The sequence below is a fragment of the Siphateles boraxobius genome, unplaced genomic scaffold (genome assembly GCF_051911475.1).
Source record: "Siphateles boraxobius isolate OS27281-9 unplaced genomic scaffold, OSU_SipBor_1 41, whole genome shotgun sequence".
Taxonomy (NCBI): domain Eukaryota; kingdom Metazoa; phylum Chordata; class Actinopteri; order Cypriniformes; family Leuciscidae; genus Siphateles; species Siphateles boraxobius.
This window is the reverse complement of record NW_027509042.1, coordinates 36,015,378-36,036,089: the sequence shown is the minus strand read 5'-3', so window position 1 is coordinate 36,036,089 and position 20,712 is coordinate 36,015,378. Positions and strand designations below refer to the sequence as shown.

Genomic DNA, 20,712 nt, shown 5'->3' with positions numbered 1-20,712 from the left:
CTTCGGCGGATGCTTTTACTAAACTAACACAATACACGACGGCGGCGTTATAGCTAAATCGACGTTAAAAAGTAACCAAAAGCCTAAGTATATTGAGTTAATATAGCTAGCAATAAAAACAGAAAACAAAACATTCTCACCTGTGAAAGGTTATCCAATTTCTTCAGGAATATAAATGTCCGCGGTTTTTAAAACCAGAAGCTGTTTAATGTTGAGATGTTATTATACAAGCTCATCGATTTTTACTGTGAGGACAGAAACTGAAACGTTGACCTTTCCAAGATGGCACACGCGGCGACGTGTCTGGAGCGGTCGAATGTGGAACTAGTGTAAATACACCTATACGATTCTCTCAACCAACCTCTTGAGGTGCATCCTGGCCTAGATGGTTTCTCTAGTTGGCTTCTGTTCCTTAACTATCCGTCCCAACATTTTTTTTTCTGTAGGCTATCATTTTATATTTGCATATTTTACAAATTATAACCTAATATTTATTATTTTAGAATACATTTAAACAAGCATTTAGATCAAAGGGTTTTTAAAATTACGATAAATAAATTAAACTAATTAAATTCGGAGTCCAAATAAAAAACAAAATCCATCTGGAGGCAGGACAGCCGAAGCTAAGGATTCTTTTGAGGGAGAGGGGGATAATGCAAATAATAATAAGGCAAATCGCTTTCCTTGGTTGTTGTAGGCTTACAATATCTGGTTCATATCAATTTGTCTTTTTGTAAGGTGCAAGCTGTCAATCCCGTTACAATGATTTTGTACAGTTAACAAAAATATAGACAATATGACTTTAAAAACAAAAACAACACCGTAAACTGTCATATAGCTTATTGTATATTAGTACCTTGAGATGGTACAATGCAGTATTGACACTTTTTAAACCATAAAGAAATGTATTTTAAAATAAGCTTTTCAAAATGCACCAGCTTAATAGTCACTCATCATTCTATATCCTTACCATGGCCTTTGAGATACCAATAAACCAAGGGGTTAAAAAAATCTAAAATGAATAAATAAATATGACAGTTTCAAAATGACCATTTATTTTTTCTTCTTTTCTTTTTTGTAAAAGAACTTAAATACTGCTAGATTTGCCTTTTACACAATTATATTCCATAAAACATTTTTTCTTTCAAATTTGTAATAAATTAAAATGATATGCATGCAATTTTGCATTTCCATCTTCAATTTTCAACTTTCACAAAAAAAGAATGAAAAAATTGACACATTTTTATTCTTTTATCTGGAGCTCAGATGAAGCTGCTGTGAAACGGGAGAGAGCAGGATGATGGGAAGGGATGAACAACGTTCCGGTTTTACAGAGAAGTTCCATCTGATTGTCTCAGGCAGCAAATTCAGAGATTTCAGATTTTTAGTTTAGTCCACTTTTGGCATCGACTGCCAAATTCCTCATGTTCATTCATCCTCATTATATAATTAACAGAGAAGCATGCTCATAGACAAATGCATACAGAATGTACTCGTTGCGGCCCTTCGTTTTTCAGAGTTTATTTTTTCTTTAAAATGTATTCTTTTGAAAATGCACAAACTAGCATAAATCAATAAGGCGAGAATATGCAGGCAAGGAAATCCATGGTTTACCAAGGCCTTGTGTCTGTAAGTTTCAGGTCCAGGTGTGAACTGCTTCCATTTGAGGATCTACTTGTCCTTGGCCAGTCCCTTTCACCCTGAAAACGTATGATCAGAAAAACGACACTTTGCGGGTTTAGTTTGCAAGTATTTGAGATATGGACGGCGGCTGCTCCAGTTGACAGGGTGGAGAACAGGTGCCAGTCACTCCTAAAGAATCAGAACTAAACTAACCTTTTCAACCAACATTTAGTGTTGAGGTCTTTGATGGTATTTTTTAGAGAAAAGATGGATCTACTTAAATTACAATGTACAAAAGTGCCATAATGTCTGCTTTTAAATTATGGAAATGAATCATAAAAAGTCTTGCTAACTCTACTGAGGACTAGATCCCAGCGACATTTTTGTTTTTCAGAGTTCCTATGTTATGCATCCCTTTAAGCTGTCTTCCTAACTGGAAATGAATGCCTTGCAAGAAACGAGTCCATGGCACTGGATGCAGTGTGTCATGCTAAACTGCACAGATGAGTGGCTGTCTGTGGCTGAATCTGAGATTCCTGCTGTTTACGGCAGAAGTTGTGTGGAAATTCCTCCGCCTAAGATTTCGAGGCTTTGGAAAACTCCAAAGATCATTGTATTTAAGATTCCATTTTCTGAAAAAAAAAAGACAGCTGGCAGTAGGTTTGTGTTACATTATAATCGAAATTTTCAAGTTTGGCAGCCACTTTCTCTGGGTCCTGCTTACTGGTCTGTCCGTTCAAGTTATGCACTAATGACAAGGGAATCATGCGGTCAGGTAACATGCTGGCAATAATGACATAAAGACTAACTGAGCTCCTTATTCGGTTTTCAGGGATCCTGCATACACCCTTTGAAACTCTCAGATTCTCTGCTATTGCTAGCTTCACAGAATATTTGCTTTTAAGGGCCAACCAATCATTCAATTCCATTCTGAAGTTAAATGGTTGCTTGGAAGAAGGAAAACCTGCCTTTTTGCAACAGAATACACAAAACGAAAAGTCAACAAGCATATTAACATGTGAAAGCATAACAACTGTCTCCAATTGCATGTTAAAAGGTCCTCTTTCCCCAGCAGACACATTGAGGCTCGAATAAGCAGGTGGAAATGCAGGCTTTGGTCAGATGACGAAGGTTCAGGAGGGGCTAAACAGTTTCTGCTTTGTAGCTCAAGAGACCCTAACAAAAGGAAAACATAATGGAAGATGTATACAATTGTGGACAGAAGCCATCTTGGCTCGGTGGCTCTGTGGCTCAGGCTTGGAGGACGAAACGGGGAAGGGTGGCTCAGAGCCGGTGTCGTGAGTCCTGGCTGTAGCTGCCTGGGGAACTGCGGTTGCGGTGGGGTTTGTAGGTGTCCTGGTAGGGGTCCTGGTAGCCCTGCTGCTCTTCCATGTAGTGGTGGTCTCGACCGCTGCCGCCGTGCTGAGAGCCAGAGGAGCCCCGGTTCCGTCCCTTGTGCGCTCGCTCGTTGTGGTAGTTCTCATCTGAGGTCATCAGGTTTCGCCGTTCGTTGGGGGTGGAGTTGTCCCCGGTGTGGTTGGCGTGCCGTGTTTTTTGTCCCTGTTGATTCTGATGTACAAGTACCAAATAACGTAAGAGCCAGCACTGATACTAAAAGGGATAGTTCACCCAAAAATGAAAATGGGAGTAGTGAAAAGCAACTAAAGGTGTGCCTTTAGCCCCATTGTACCCTATATATTAAAAAAACACTATTTATGCTCACAACACAAAGGGAATTCTAAAAGAAGATAATTGGAAGAATGTCGTTAACCAAACAGTTGATGGACATCATTGACTTCCATAGTATGGATAAAATAATTCAGACATTCGGTTACCGACATTCTTCAAAATACCTTCTTTTGTGTTCAGCAGAAGAAAGCAGGTTTGGAACATCTTGAGGGTGAGTAAATGAAGGGCTCACCAGCATGGGGCAAAAGGCCAACATTATTTATAGAAATGCATTATGTAAAATAATATGTTTTGAATAATGTCTCAGTTAATACTTGTTCAAAACGACCACTTTAGCAAAGTTTGTACTATTTTCTGTGTATTTTAATAAATAAAACAATTAATTTTAAATATACTGTCATTAAAATATGTTAATATAAAAATATATTATAAAAATACAGAATTTACAAAAATACAAAATTATTTCAAAAAGATTCTGAAAGCAGGAATTATTAAAGGTGCTCTAAGCGATGTCACACGTATTTTAGGCCAAAACATTTTTTTTGTCACATACAGCAAACATCTCCTCACTATCCGCTAGCTGCCTGTCCCCTGAACACACTGTAAAAAAATGCGGTCTATTTTATTATACGGTATGATTGATTTCATATTTTTAAATATGATGGTTTGTTTATAAATATGGTGATTACCTCTAAGGTGGGCACTTAATATATGATATTTACCATATAAATCTAACCATGTCATGTCAACAAATGGAAAAGCCAGCCAGCTGTTTATTATCATGTTAATTATTGTGCTTTTCGCCTCGACCCCAGGACTGCCTTTTACCCAAAATACCAGTTTTACATATTCGTCCTTTATTGAAAAACTGTTGCCTTAATTAGTTTGAACAACACTGAAAATCATTAAGAAGATCTTTGTCCCAAAATATATTCAATAATTTTAGTGATTCTCATTTGCTACTTAAATCTACAACATTTGAAAAAAACCCATCAAATATTAGACAAATTAGTGCAGAATCAACTTTGCGATGCTACCTGCGATTGCGTCAAGGATCAACTAAATTTTTGGAAAGTGCTAGTGGTTTAGAGGAAAATAAAATCTAAATAAGCGCTGAAAAGGCATGGACAGTTTTTTATTTTATGTTAATGATCCAGCTGCATCTGTGTTCTTTAATTTGCACGTCGTCAGTAGAAAACACGCAGAACTTTCCACTCCCATCTGCGCTTTTATTGGAATTGTGCTCTCATGGTAATTTGCCCCATTTAGTAAATCTGGCCCTATGTGTTAAAGGGTTAGTTCACCCAAAAATGAAAATTCTGTCAGTAATTACTCACCCTCATGTTTTTCCAACTCCGTAAGACTTTCGTTTATCTTTGGAACACCAATTAAGATATTTTTGATGAAATCTGAGAGCTGTCTTACTCCTTCATAGGCTTCTAGGCAATTTCATTCTGCCAGTCTGGAAAAGTTAGTAAAAACATTGTTAAAATAGTCCAAGTGACTACAGTGGCTCAACCTTAAGTTTATCAAGCAACGAGAATACTTTTTGTACGCAAAAAAAGTTGTTTGATAAACCTAAGGTCGAGCCACTGTAGTCATTTGAACTATTTTAACTATGTTTTACTAACTTTTCCGGACCGCCAGAATGAAATTGCCTAGAAGTCTATTGGCGCTTTTCCACTGCATGGTACGGCTCGGTACGGCTCAGTACGGTTCGGCTCGGTGCGGCACGGTTTGGCTCGCTTCGCTTTTCCACAGCGTGGTACGACTCGGCGCGGCTCGGCTCGGTTCGCTTTAGCTCGGTTGCTTTTCCACTGCAGTTAGTACCACTTCAAAGTGGGTGGGATTATGACTGATCGTTATAGTTTATCCGCTCCTCGGCAACTAACAAGAGGAACATCTGCGCTGCTTGTCCACTGACCACGATTCAGCCATTTCTTTTTTGGAAGTTTTTTTCTTCAAGCAAGTCAAGCAAGTAGTTTTAAAACATTGGAGGCTGTTACTGGCTATTTAAATCTAGCGGGTTTGCAAATACAATGACGCTGGTAGTGACGATTCTGTCTGTCTGACCAATCAGTGATCTACAGTGCTTCCACATCACATTTTAGTATCGTTACGGTACGCTTGGAACCCCAACAGAGGTGGTACCATTTAAAGCGAGCCGAAGCGAGCCGTACCGTACCGTACCATGCAGTGGAAAAACGCCACAAGTGAGCCATGCCGAGCCGAGCCGTACCGTACCATGCAGTGGTAAAGCGCCAAAGCGTGCCGTACCGAACCGAACCATACCGTATCATGCAGTGGAAAAGCGCCATATGAAGAAGTTAGCCAGCTCTCAGATTTCATCAAAAATATTTTAATTGGTGTTCCGAAGATGAACGAAAGTCTTACGGGGTTGGAACAGCATGAGGGTGAGTAATTACTGACAGTATTTTCATTTTTGTGTGAACTAACCCTTTAAGTAGCCATCTGTGTGTGATGTGTGTGTGATGTGCGTGTGACTGCACACCTGCAGGCCGGATATGGCAGACGTAGTGTAAGGAGTCAGGGCAGCAGGGCCGAGGTTCCTGCCCAGCAGAGGGTTGAGTGGGGTACTGCTGGAAGTGTGGGTGGCTTTCCAGTACGCCTCAAGATACTCCGCCAGGTGCTCGCATGCGTCTTCCAACTGATTCTCATCCAAGATGATGTCAAACATCTCCTGTTAAAAAGGAAACACATTCAAAAATATTGACAAAGTATTAGAGTGATGGGCAAGACTTTATTTCGATAGTCCACTTTAGACATTTTACTAAATATAAGTAACTTTGCTACTACATTTCAACTACCAAGCAGAATATTAGCAGACTGTCTGGAGCACTTTATTTTAATGGTGCCCAACAGACATTCTACTGACTATAAGTTACTTTGCAAGTAAGTCAACTTATTCTACTAACCCTAACCTAACAGTCTACTAACACTCTAGTGAGAGTTAGTTGACATTTAGTTGCAAAGTTACTTATAGTTAGTTAAAGCTAAAGTGGACTATGGAAATAAAGTGTAACCGCCTGAGGTCAAAAATGCAGAAAAGCTGGAGTAATTTCTGTATTTTCCATCCATATGTGCGTTTAGGTTTTTACATAAAGGGAGACGCACCGGAGGACACTGTGCTAGTTTATCTGCTGCTACGAGCTGTACATTGAGATGTTTACTCTGCGACTTTCCTCTGGACTTGATGAGCCGCTGGAGGACCTACAGAACAGAAGAGTTGGTTACACAGCAAGAACAGTAAGTTCAGATTTTGATGTTTGATCTTTTTCTAGTAAAACACTAAAACCATGACACAAGAGTGTTTCTTTATGTCGCACCTTTGGCGAGGACACTTTGACATGGACGATGATGGGTGCTAGTGAAGTCTTCAACAGCTGAGCAGGATGGTTGATGGTGTCTGCATCCAGCACAACCAGCTGGAGTGAGCGAGCTAGTTCAAATATGCGCTCAATCTCGCTCTGTACCTCAGCTACACATGCATATCACACAAAGAGTTAGATATTAGTTTAAAGTTTGCACACTAATAGAAAAAAAGCAGGACTTGGAAGTGATTAATTTTGACATTTGAGAATGTGGTGTATACGATTGTATATTGCATTTGATCGCAGTATGTTGGATTAAAGTGCCCCTATTATGCTATTTTAAAGGTTCCTAATTTCATTTTGGAGATCTCCTACAATAGGGTTACATGCATCCAAGGGCAAAAACCCTTTTATTTACTCATAATATACATTGCAGCATAACCATTTTCTTAGTGTCACAAAACACATCGATAAAGGATTCAGTTTCTCTAAACCCCTCCTTTCCGAGAGCCTACACTGCTCTGATTGGTCAGATAGTCCAGTGTTGTGATTGGTCTACTGCTTACAGCACGTGTTGGAAATTAAATGCCCATTACTATATCTGAATTTCAGCACGGGAGGCTTCCTCAGCACTTATACAAAGTGATACGAAGACTAACAATGGTGTCGGTTTTACTGTATCAATTCGAGCCTGAGTCCTCATTCTTTGGAAGTGAATGCAAAGTTGATTCACAGTGCAGAAAACAGGGTCTTCTCAATATGTCTTCTTTGAAACACAAACCAAATCGTTTCGGCGCCGAGTATATTTTTGCTGTGCCGCTCACGCTGAATTAAAGTGACAATGCATTGATCATGGCCAAAATACACAGCAGTTTAACCCAAAAAGCACATTGATCCCATCTATTGTGTTTTAAACAGTCAATCAAATGACCTCCAGCAATTAACAAATGTTAAAACAAATTTTTTAAAAAGATAACAATATTAAACAATTTATACGGCCAGTTTAGCTTAAGTTACAGATTCATTTAATTATATATATATATATATATATATATATATATATATATATATATATTGGCATAAAAACAGATGTCATGCTGACATCATGCTAACAATCATAAACAAAAGCTCGTGGTGTCACAGGCGGTGGTCTTCAGAGTACACCTGAAAAGACGGCAATAATGGATGACACGTCATCTCATCGTGGAGGTTGAGAAGCATAAAGTTATTTATGATCCACATAATGTGCTTTATAAAGACTTGCAGGCAAAGGAAAAAGCATGGGATGAAGTGCCGATGGTAAGTCATTTAAAAGTGTTTTTGACAACCTTTCCCTGGCCCACAAGCGAACAACTCAACTCAATATACAGGTCCTTCTCAAAAAATTAGCATATTGTGATAAAGTTCATTATTTTCCATAATGTAATGATAAAAATTAAACTTTCATATATTTTAGATTCATTGCACACCAACTGAAATATTTCATGTGTTTTATTGTTTTAATACTGATGATTTTGGCATACAGCTCATGAAAACCCAAAATTCCTGTCTCAAAAAATTAGCATATTTCATCCGACCAATAAAAGAAGTGTTTTTAATACAAAAAAAAAAAGTCAACCTTCAAATAATTATGTTCAGTTATGCACTCAATAGTCAATACTTGGTCGGGAATCCTTTTGCAGAAATGACTGCTTCAATGCGGCGTGGCATGGAGGCAATCAGCCTGTGGCACTGCTGAGGTGTTATGGAGGCCCAGGATGCTTCGATAGCGGCCTTAAGCTCATTCAGAGTGTTGGGTCTTGCGTCTCTCAACTTTCTCTTCTCAATATCCCACAGATTCTCTATGGGGTTCAGGTCAGGAGAGTTGGCAGGCCAATTGAGCACAGTAATACCATGGTCAGTAAACCATTTACCAGTGGTTTTGGCACTGTGAGCAGGTGCCAGGTCGTGCTGAAAAATGAAATCTTCATATCCATAAAGCTTTTCAGCAGATGGAAGCATGAAGTGCTCCAAAATCTCCTGATAGCTAGCTGCATTGACCCTGCCCTTGATAAAACACAGTGGACCAACACCAGCGGCTGACATGGCACCCCAGACCATCACTGACTGTGGGTACTTGACACTGGACTTCAGGCATTTTGGCATTTCCTTCTCCCCAGTCTTCCTCCAGACTCTGGCACCTTGATTTCCGAATGACATGCAAAACTGAGCAACAGTCCAGTGCTGCTTCTCTGTAGCCCAGGTCAGGCGCTTCTGCCGCTGTTTCTGGTTCAAAAGTGGCTTGACCTGGGGAATGCGGCACCTGTAGCCCATTTCCTGCACACGCCTGTGCACGGTGGCTCTGGATGTTTCTACTCCAGACTCAGTCCACTGCTTCCGCAGGTCCCCCAAGGTCTGGAATCGGTCCTTCTCCACAATCTTCCTCAGGGTCCGGTCACCTCTTCTCGTTGTGCAGCGTTTTTTGCCACACTTTTTCCTTCCCACAGACTTCCCACTGAGGTGCCTTGATACAGCACTCTGGGAACAGCCTATTTGTTCAGAAATTTCTTTCTGTGTCTTACCCTCTTGCTTGAGGGTGTCAATGATGGCCTTCTGGACAGCAGTCAGGTCGCCAGTCTTACCCATGATTGCGGTTTTGAGTAATGAAACAGGCTGGGAGTTTTTAAAAGCCTCAGGAATCTTTTGCAGGTGTTTATAATTAATTAGTTGATTCAGATGATTAGGTTAATAGCTCGTTTAGAGACCCTTTTCATGATATGCTAATTTTTTGAGACAGGAATTTTGGGTTTTCATGAGCTGTATGCCAAAATCATCAGTATTAAAACAATAAAAGACCTGAAATATTTCAGTTGGTGTGCAATGAATCTAAAATATATGAAAGTTTAATTTTTATCATTACATTATGGAAAATAATTAACTTTATCACAATATGCTAATTTTTTGAGAAGGACCTGTAGAAAGGTAAATAGTAGACAGATTAATATAGCACACATACAGTATAGACATCTATGATGTGCATGATTTTGTTGAATTTTGGACTTTTCTTTTCGAGAATTTGCTCATTTACAATACATCTCTATAAAGAACTTTGCTGTTTGTTATTATAGACATTTATGAATTATCTCTAAGATGTTTATGATGGGTGTAAATTAGATGTGTATCAGATATTTCAAGAATCTAAATTATTTCATAATGCTTTTCTCTTTTGCAGAGCGCTTTTCATGGAGATGCGTGCTAATATGTAATAAATATGCAGATAATATAATAATAATAATAAATATAATTCAGGTATCAATTACCTATCAATATTTATTTATTCAAAAAAATATACAAAATCTGTCAAAGTACTTACAGTTCTCGGTTGACCACAACCTCAAAAGCCTGTACACAAGCCACGGTTCAGCTGCGCGAGACAAACGCTGCCAGTGTGAAAGCAAAACGGGCGTGTGCTGCTCCCGCTCACCATATGCACTGCTTCTGCGCTACCTCCGTACTGCTAACGCGTGCAGTGTGAAACCGGCGCAAGACTGGAATTATGACAACTCGTTTAAGGCAGTTCAGAATCAGTTCTTTCTCATGGGAGTCAAGTCAAGTCACCTTAATTTTTATAGTGCTTTATACAATACAGTTTGCTTCCAAGCAGCTTTACAGCGATCCACAGGAAAATAATGATTCAATGATGCAAACAGACTTTAATTGGCTGTGAAGCAGCTCTAAAAAGAAAATAAGTGTCATTGTTCAGCTGAAGTCAGTTGGACAATAACTTCATTTATCATGCACTTTGATCTTTGAAAATTTGCAGAACTTTTATATTTACAAACAGTTACATTACACATTACATGCAAGGTAATATCCGAAAAAGCATAATAGGGGCACTTTAAATTTAACCTGGAATATTTCTTTAACAACCCTTTGTCAGTTATGTTTAGGCTCTCTCTATATCTTACCAAGACTGGATCTGGTATTTGAGCGCTCAATAATGGCTCTCTTGCTGGGATTGTTAAGCACTGATCTCTTTGCTAGTGAGATGTCTGCTGTCACACGTGTGATAGTTATCCTAGGACGATAAATACATGATCTGTAGTTAGCTGCAGTGCAAATCTGTAATTATAACATATCAGACACCTTGCTTGTAACAATCTTTTACAAGAGTTGTGCAGGAAGATCATATTTTGAAATGACAGTGTAATCATCTATAAACCACTTTTGTTACTTACCTGCCATCAAACCGGTGTTTCAAGAAGTCAAAAAGAGCTTTCTGCATCATATCAGTGACCTGTACAAAAGATATGCAGCATATTTTTAAAACATCTAAACTTAAATACATATTTATATAATATTTTCATATTTAAATAATAACATTTGCTCTGTTCTAAAACAGTGTTTGCGTGTGCCTTGTTAATGCTTATCAAGGTATTGTACTATAGCTGAGCAACATGTTAACATCAAACTCTATTGAAATAAGAGTGCAACAGCACCAGCCCTACATTTTCAGCAGCCTTGGTTCCTGGCGTATTTTCCCATCCATTTTTCTCATAGGGATTTAAAAAAAGTCTTTGTTTAAGAGTTAAAAGCCATGAAACAAACCAACCAGCTACAAAGTGAATCACAACACTTTGAATTTAAAGCAAAGAATTATTTGAAATTCAGACAAAATAGACAAAGGTACAAAACTGTATAGCTTGATAAGCTCTAAATCCCATGAAGCATTGAAATAAAAACAGAAATATAAAACAATATGGTTTTCTGATTGTTGGAGATTTATTTACAGAATCATGGGTAATTATTGATCAATTACTTTAAAAGTTGAAATAACGCAGGCTGATGGCTTGAACAAAAGCATATTCAACCTATTAACAACCAAGAAACTCACAGTTGGTCTGTCTTTAACGGTTTACGAGTTATCGTTCAAAATCAATCCCCCTATTGAGACAACGAATGGGATTTTTACTCCTAAAACCTGACTGATGTACTTTATAAATTGCTAGTCTCCTGTGCAAAGTGTTATTTGTGTGCCACATATGTTAAGCGTTCCAAATTGGTCACTTATAAGGGTCCATGACGGTTAAGAAATTGCATTACAAGTCATTAGCGCATGTAGGCAGCGAGGCAACTTTTGGAACAGACCTAAACATTTAATTTTGTTTTAAGGAAACAACTCCTGTCTCATCAATGCATAAACTTACTTTAAAAAATCACTGTAATTTAAACACCAAGCAGCTGCATGGATAAATGAAATCCTTATAATAAAGCAAACCCGCATCTAGTTACGCCTTATAAAGGAACTTGTTGTTCTTATTCATTTTGCCTTCTTTCATTCGCTCTCTCACAGATTTCCTCCCTCCATCACCGTTTCTGTTCTTCTCTCCCTTTCCTGTCTCTTTCTAATTTCAAACCGTGCTCTACTTTCTAGCACTTGACGTCTCCTGGACCCCGGAAGGTTGTTGCCGTGGTAACGGAACGGCGGAGAGGAGGAGTGTGTTTTTGTTTTCTCTGTGTGAGGAGATGGAGAGACTGGAATAGATATTATATTTTGCTGGTATCAATAACGCAAGATGCGCACACACAGATGCGAAGCAAGTCATAAACAAAGAACGTCAGCTCTACGGCCTTGACGGGGGAATTTTCTGCTCAATGTGCTTTTATGATGAATTAGCTGATTCGCCTTGTAAAAACTCTCCAGATTGATCTGTGACAAAAGCATTTTTCTACTTGATGATGATACACCTCAACATCATTTGAGACAACCCACCTCATATCCTTTCAGGGATGGACCAACCAGCACCACAGGCCTCATGGAAGGCACAACATCATAGGGAGTCACGTGTTCAGTCTGCATATGAGATCATAGGCAAATAACAAAGCACAGCGTAAAGGACAATGCTTACATAATATCAATACGTCAACTAGTTTTTAAGCACAATGAGTTTAGTTTAACTTGAGAGGAATTTTTGTTTAAGACAGCAGTGACAGTCTCCTCAGTGAGTGGACAGGAAGGTTAGGTGGGGATTCTTCCATCCTGTGGACACACTTACCACTTTCTGTTTCTGCTTCCCTGTACAAAGAGAGGGAAAAAAAGGAGAGTCAGAATAAAGTACTGTCAAGTTCTTCAAATTTGAGAATGCCATTCAAGTCATTCATGGTCCACTGTCCCATGCTCACAAGAAGCAGCTCGATTGATCTTTAGCCTTACGCAGGACAGTGTTGAAGTAAAATCATCCACTGACGAATTGCCTACGATTCCGTTTTATTTTCGGGGAGATTCCTGAATTCCCACCCCCATCTCCTAAAGCCCCACCCCCACCAAATCACTGGCTCACCTGATGACATCACATCCCCCAAACTGGAGGACGAGCTTCCACTGGACTTACTAAAGAAATGAGCAGACAAACAGAGAAAGAGATAGAACATCTTTAGTCTGTGTGTCCAAACACACAAGCGGACTACTCTAAATCTTAATACTACATGCTATAATCTCTTCTTTCTAATAGCTAATGCATAAGACCTGGTCAGACCCATGCTGATTCAATGTCCATGTACTGTGACCTAGAACTGATGCTGCATGTAGAATTGTTATCGATAGTCACCTGGTTTTGAGGGTCAGTCATCCGATTTCAAACTGCGAGCTGGTCTCACCTAAGCTGATACCCAGTTTTCAACAAATCAAATGTCAAACAATCTCAAAATTCCACTGTATTTCAAGTCTCAAGTAAACTGCCTCATAATTTGATGCTGGCTCTCTCATCTGGTAGTCTCAGCATCAGACATCCCACCCATGGACCAGGTCTGATGCATATTTTATACAAAAATGGAGCTCTCCAAAATTCTAAGTTCAAATCTAATTAGCTTCAATGCAATTTCCACTGTGCAAACATTTTTATCAGTCTTCCTGGAAAAAAAGACTACCAGGCTGCCGCAATAAACAAAGTGTGTGAGGTTCATACCTTACAATCTTTAAAAGATATTCAAGTGAGACACTAAAAAAGTATATCCTTGTGTACAACAATATATTATGTTTATTTTCAGGGTTATGTCCATGGGGGAAAGACAAATCTGTATTTATTACTAATTGTTACCACAACATTTATTTCTTCAGCTCTAGTTCTACAGCAACTTGCACAGACCGTGGTACCATTATTTGAAAGGGTTACTATTTTGTAAAACTCTCTACTATTTTTGTATTATTGATTTATATTTAACACATCAAATATTCAACAAACAAAACAAAGAAGCAAAATTAAACAAAGACAAAAATCACACAAAAACAATGGCAAAGACAAAAAATAAAACAAAACAAAAACAAATGATGACTGAATGCTCTGATTTTTCAAACAGACAGTCTAAGTGGGTGGTCTTTGGGAAGAATATAATTGATTGTATCACTGAACATTTTTAATATTTTCCCCAGGTTTTAAAAACCAAACATTCAAACAAATTCAAAAAAACAAAAAAATAAAAAAAATAAACAAAAATAAAAAACAAAAGATGATCGAATGCTCTGCTTTTTCAATCAGACATTCTAAGTGGGTGGTTCTTGGCCAGAATAAACTGCACTGTGGACTAGATATCGATGTTAAAACTGAAAAGACTGGCTCTGCATTACTGGAGCTAAGACATGCAATGAAAGAACAGTAAACTGTGATTAAATGTATTATCTGGGGTCAAATTCAAGTCATGATGTATTTGGCAAAGATAACAATCCAGATTACATTGCATAGAAATGGAGAAAAAAAATAAAGGGTACAAATTCAGAATTGGTGTGCTCTCTGGTTTTAAATTTCAATGCTATTCTCCCATATTTACTGCAGCAAAAGTACATTTTCTTTAAAAGGCCACCTCTGTTCTTGAAACCCATAACACTTATTTAATGGTAAGGTGTACAGACTGGGATATATAGTATACATTTAAAAATGTCTATTATGTCCTAAAATAAGGCATGCAGTGACTAACATGCAATATTCTGTTTCTACATCAACAATCTATAGTATCTACAGAATAACAACTATAGAGCATTTGGTTTTCTAAAGATTTGAAAGGGCATCAAAAACATGTTTTTCATAATAGATCAAATTACATATAAAAAAAATAAACCTAGAAACTAGTGGTGCACATTTTAGGAAAATTCTCCCAAGATTTCATAGCCAGGTTGATTTAAAAAAAGAGAATATTATAAGAACAGACAGATTATTAAGGACCAAGAGGTTGTGGAAAATCAAATGCTCCATCAACTAGGTAAGAATGTTCGGTGTCTGCTTACCCTTGTACACGGCTTTTCTTCTGTTCCAGCTGCACTCTGATATTCTCCAGCTTCAGGGGACTGGGGATAAAACCAATCTCACAGCCTTCTTTCACCAGCCTCCCAATCCACCAGTCATTATTAAACTTCTGCATTTGGAACAGAGAAAGGACAAAATAAATAAAAGCTTGGAAAAACTTTATCCCCTCTTAGTGTTTGACCAATGATACCAGTTTTAGTAATGAATTTTGACTTGATTTTTTTTCTGTATTCAAAGTCATCATCAGTGAGTCAGTAGTTTCACCGATGGGCCACCAGACCACAGTACCTCTTTGATGTGCAGGAAGTCTTTTGCATCGAATGAGATGGCAGTTCCTGGCACAGGCACATCTTCATCCAGCGCACCACAGTAACTGACATTTGTCTTCACGGCAAAGGCCACCGCTTTGGCCTGGAAGTCGATGTTTTTAGAATTAAAAACAAAATAAATATATATAAAGAACAAACTCTCACACTCTCTCACACACACACACACACACACACACACACACACACACACACACACACACACACACACACACACACACACACACACACACACACACACACACACACACACACACACACACACACACAAAGTTGGGGTAATGCATTACAATATAAAGTATGTGTTACATATGATGAACTCCACTTATTAATATGTAGTAAGTGTGATTTGTGTCTGTCCTGACCTTTGCCCTCTCCAACTGCTGTGCAGCCTGCTGTTCTCGCTCCTGGCGGCCCTGACTACCCCCCTCCGGCCTCTCCTCCTCCAACGACACATCTGAATCAGACGGCCTGCTAGTGTAGGAATCAGCTGAACCCTGCCAACAGAAGGCACATACTAAATTACTTACATGCATGCAGTCTAGTAATGGCTTTACATGGGAAAAGTTATTAAAATGGCATTTTCCTTGTTTAGTCCATCCAGATCACTTATGAAAACTGTTCTGAAATATCAGCTCACTAACAATAACTCTTCCATGTTGATATCTATTCAGTATTCAGACAGTCAACCAATGTATTCAGTATTCAGACAGGAACCAATCAAAATCAAGGAAATTTACATATAGAAGTTTTAAAGGTATAGTATCAAAAACTGTAGCTCAATCAGCAGAACATGGCAGTAGCAATGCCAAGGTCATGGGTTTGACTCCCAGGGAAATCAAATGTGTACCCTGAATGCAATGCAAGTTGCTTTGGATAAAAGTGTCTGTCAAATGTAAAATGAATCATTCTATAGGTCAGAGTTAGGATGGGATATTGCCAAATAAAACTGAATAATGTTTGTTTTGGGTTTAAGAAACCTTGAACAACCTTGAATTGGACAGTTGTGCAAAAAGTGGCAACAAAATACTACTTTCCAAAATGGAGAATGACTGAAAAAAGAGATTAATCTGAAACCATCTTTCCTAATGTAGAAATACATTTTGACATTTGACCACATTTGTGCATCAAGAGAACAAGAGATCAGACCCTTCAGACTGTAAAAAAATATTGCAATTTCAATGGTTAAAGACTGTAAAAATGCTACAGTAAAACCTGTTGATTGGTTAATATTAACTTTCTTTAGTCTATACAGTTCTTATCATTTATGCTGTTAAATGTTTACTGTCATGTGCGTTACCATGATTGTGGATTGTGTTTCGTGTTTATGTGTATGGCACTGTGCACCGTCTATATATTAGTATTTACTGCAGTTCGTGGAAAAGCTATGCACTTTGATTTATTATGTGGCTTTCTGTTTACCACCTGTTTTTAAAGTGGCTGGCACTATGCAGAAATTATAAAAGTAAAAAGATGTTAATGCAATCTAAGTTTTTGTATCTGTAAAACTTAAAATGTTGCTACTTTATTTTTACAGCAAAAGTTCTGTCAATCACAACGTTTTTTGCAGTAAATTTCATATATATATTATTTTTTTTATTTTTTTTTATTACAGTGCCTTGAGCCATCTTCCTTGGTCATTATGCACATTGGTCTGGTCTGCTGGATTTTCATTACGTCTGTGATTCTCATGTTTGCCTATTCAGACCACCACAAACACAGGTCAGCAAAAAACCCACCTGTACCTCTATTAACTAGACAGAGCTGTCACCCATAGAGATACACGCTCCTTATGCAAACGGAAAATACACCTGTGAGCTGAAGGTGAATTCAGGTAAGCTCCTTTTGTTCACAGTCTACATTACATAGTAAACATGTATTTCATATGTCATTTCTTTTGTTATTGGTATAGCAATTATTTACACAAATGTGCAATGTGTAACATGGATACTGTTATGTAAAATGTCACCCACCATTTTATGGATGAACATCAGTTATCACATATTTTTGTATATAATAATAATTGAATATGAACATTCACAGTTTAAAACAGTGTAAGCAATATGCATGCATTCAAATAATTTGGACTGTAATTCCCACCTTGAGGCATCTGTCACTATCTGAGACAAATATAGACATATTGAATCCTACAATAGACTAACAGGCTATGAAATGTCATATCTTATCAACAGGATAGAAACCCATTATCTTCAAACCAAAAACTATAAATTTATGAGCTTCCAAAACCTTTTGCTGCTGTACATTCATTTCAACAACGTGTCTCCTCATCCGTTTCCGCATCCATCAGTTGTGAGAAAGTTCCTTATTACTTCCGTATCTTTTACAACCAACTACTCTAAATAGTAAAAAGTTTTCAATAGTACAAATACTACTCCAAAGTAAAAACACAACCCTAGGATATCCTCTCAGCATTCCTATGCGAAAACATAAGATAGTTTCCTTTGAGAATACATACCTTCACTGCTGGCTTCTCAGGACCATGAAAAACTTCACAATACATAATCTGAACATTTTCACCTGAAATCTCCATAAAGTCCTCAGACGGCTCCATGACATTCAAGAGAGAAGCACCTGATCCCTATCGGCTAAATAAAAACATATACCGTAGGCATTCACACTTTCCCCCTTTAAGATAATAAAGAAGATCCAACCAGCATAGTACATAGTCCTCTAATTAATGAGAGATACTGCTCAAAGTGAAGCGAAGCTGGGAAGCTGTATTCTGTTAATCCAATTTGGAAACAACATTAGCTCAAGTCAGTGAAAAGAATGATCGGGTCAATATCGCATTAGAGAGAGGCAGAGAGAGAGAGAGCAAAAAAGCCTCACAGTCGGCTAAAAAATTTCAGTACGCTGCCTATGGCGAAACACTTTTTCCCTGAAGGCAGCCGCTCGACACAAGCTTACTTCAGCAGGGACCCAATTGAGGCCGGTGAGTCCAATCACAAAACGCCTGATTCGGGAAACAAAAAATGCACAAGTTTGCTTATCTTCCGCCGCAGAAGTGATGATTGTGAGCAAAAAACGAAAATTCAAACGAATGGCTTGCATCCTTGATTTTGACGAGATAACAGTCTTTTTGCTGAAGAGTGACTTTGTAGGGCCTGTACAGATTCATGTATAACATCATGAAGAGAGACAATGGCCCAAAATGAAGTTAAACAGAGGTTTCTCTTCAGCTAAACTAAGCTTTGTTTAAGCTTAGAAGCTTTATAGCCTCAATTCAACTGGGTTTGCAATGCAAAGTGCAGCGAATATAGTTCAAATGGGTCTGCATTTTATTAGTAAACAAATATATATTCTCCCAGACACCAATTTGGAAGTATGTAAAAAATCAGCCATATGAACACAGACTATTTAGTTACACAACTTCTACAAACAATTTTCCTAAACATTATGCTTGCTGATTGAAATTTTGCTAACACTAAAGGCCCATTCACACCAAGGACGATAACTATAAGCATATCGATAAAGATATAGTTCCTTAAATCGTTCTCAATATTAAAGAATACCAGAATCCACACCACAGCTATAACGATAACGGCACAGAAAAACGATATCGTTGGAAATTACTTTCAGAACTATTTTATCCAGCTGATGAACCATAAAAACATAGACAGCCAATCAGAATCCATCCTATTGTAACAAGCCCAAGTGTTTTAAGTGACAGACAAGCACATGCTCAGAATAACAGAACGATATCGTCCGCTAATATAGTTATCTTTATAGTTATCGTTCTTGGTGTGTCAAGGGTCCAATTCTCACTATTAACTAGTTGCTTATTAGGATGCGTTTTACTAGGATATTGGCTGTTTATTAGAACTTATTAAGGACATATTAATGCCTTATTCTGCATGACCATATTCTACATCTCTTAATCCTACCCAATACCTAAACTTTACAACTACCTTACTAACTATTAATAAGAAGTAATTAGGAGTTAATTGATGCAAAAGTTGTAGTAAATAGTGAGAAATAGACACTAATCTAAAGTGTAACTGAAATTTTAAATGATTTTATGTGACCTAGTTAAAAAGTTACACAACCTCATAAACCATGTTTATTCAAAAAAGCAAAGGAACCTGATTATGGATTATAGTCTGTATCTTAAATCGAGGTCTATATACATATAGGACATTGAAATATAAACACAGCTGATGGGAATTAAAGTGGGTTCTATGGGCCTCTAACACATACACACACAATTCCTGATGGCTTTTCCAGACTTCTGGCTCAATTTCATTTTAAGGCATTCAAGTGGGGCGCCATGTGACTCATTACATTCTACACATCAGCAAGAAACGGCTCTGCCCCTTTAACAGCCAGACAGTAAATGAAGCTTTACAATTTTACCTATATGATAACACCTTAAAGATTTTTAATCTTAAGTAGATCAGGTAGGTCCTACAAAGAAAGCCACGTAATCCTGAAAAAAAAACCCCTGAAAAATGAATGAGAGACGTGTTTTTTACTGTAGCATTCTTTAAACACGCCGTATGGAATGGGAGTTAATGTTCAATGGGAATGTGTGGTATTAACAACACATACAGAAAGACACAAACACACACACATGCCTCTGATGAGCATCTCCCAATAGTACACCCACGGAAATTGGTGGGCTGCATCTTAGAAAATCATGGTACACTGAGTCTCGCAGGCCCAGTATGTGCAGCATAGCTGAGCCAGTGTTCGGCACACGCACACGAGCGCACTCACGCACGCACACATATAGCCAGTGGGAAAACACTATATATAGCAGTAGCTAATTCCGATCAAGAGAAAAATAACTCACCGCCTCCGAGTCTTCAAATCCATGCAGGTACAAATTGTCATACATGGAGGTTTGCTATTCCAAAAAGGTCTTCTTGAAGAATAGAGGAAAAAAAAGGAGGAGGTGGTGGAGATGGAGAGAGAGGGGGAGGAGGAGGAGGAAGAGGAGGAGGAGGGAGCCACCACCACAAAAAAAAAGAATCGATGGGGGGATGACGATCCCCTTGCTCCACAGAGGAAGAACAAGGAGGGAAAAAAAAGGTGAGAGATGCCTCACGAGAAAGGATGGAGAGAGAGAGAAAGAGGGAAAGCAGGCCTGTGCAGACGGCTCGGCCTGCAGGATGGAGTGGATCCCTCGTTCAGCCTCCAATTCTCTCACATCCTCAGGCAGGGAGAAGCTTCCCAACGGCTCACTGACGCGGATGTTTCATCATCTCTCAGCAACACGCTCACACACACACACACACACACGGCACGGAGCTGCTCCCCGCATCAGAGAGAGAGAGGAGAGAGAGAGAGTAAGGCAGAAAGAGAGAGAACCCTTCCTCAATCTCAGGCTGATGACACAGTTGACCAGCTGCATGCTGATTGGTCGAGCAGCCTTATAGTCAGAGCTGCTGCTGACGTGTGTTCTCCTTGACTGTGAACGCTAAAGAGAGAGAGCCTCCCTCTGCC

General features: G+C 38.5%; 1 protein-coding gene across 3 annotated transcripts in view; it reads right to left on the bottom strand.

Moving 5' to 3' along the window:
• Positions 1–1,038: 1,038 nt before the first annotated feature.
• The window catches only part of cacnb4b (calcium channel, voltage-dependent, beta 4b subunit), a 30,244-nt gene continuing 10,570 nt past the window's right edge, over positions 1,039–20,712 (bottom strand). For 2 of the 3 annotated variants that reach the window (XM_077199251.1, XM_077199250.1), the window contains 12 exons: positions 15,612–15,743; positions 15,209–15,331; positions 14,902–15,029; positions 12,965–13,014; positions 12,680–12,699; positions 12,397–12,477; positions 10,862–10,920; positions 10,592–10,701; positions 6,660–6,811; positions 6,448–6,543; positions 5,825–6,013; positions 1,039–3,192 (listed from right to left, as the gene is read on the bottom strand). In XM_077199251.1, coding sequence (XP_077055366.1) covers positions 2,908–3,192; positions 5,825–6,013; positions 6,448–6,543; positions 6,660–6,811; positions 10,592–10,701; positions 10,862–10,920; positions 12,397–12,477; positions 12,680–12,699; positions 12,965–13,014; positions 14,902–15,029; positions 15,209–15,331; positions 15,612–15,743 — 1,425 coding nt within the window. In that variant the 3' untranslated portion in view covers positions 1,039–2,907. Of the gene's footprint in view, positions 3,193–5,824; positions 6,014–6,447; positions 6,544–6,659; positions 6,812–10,591; positions 10,702–10,861; positions 10,921–12,396; positions 12,478–12,679; positions 12,700–12,964; positions 13,015–14,901; positions 15,030–15,208; positions 15,332–15,611; positions 15,744–20,059; positions 20,512–20,712 lie in introns of those variants that run through there. The other variant, XM_077199252.1, reaches the window with a different exon arrangement.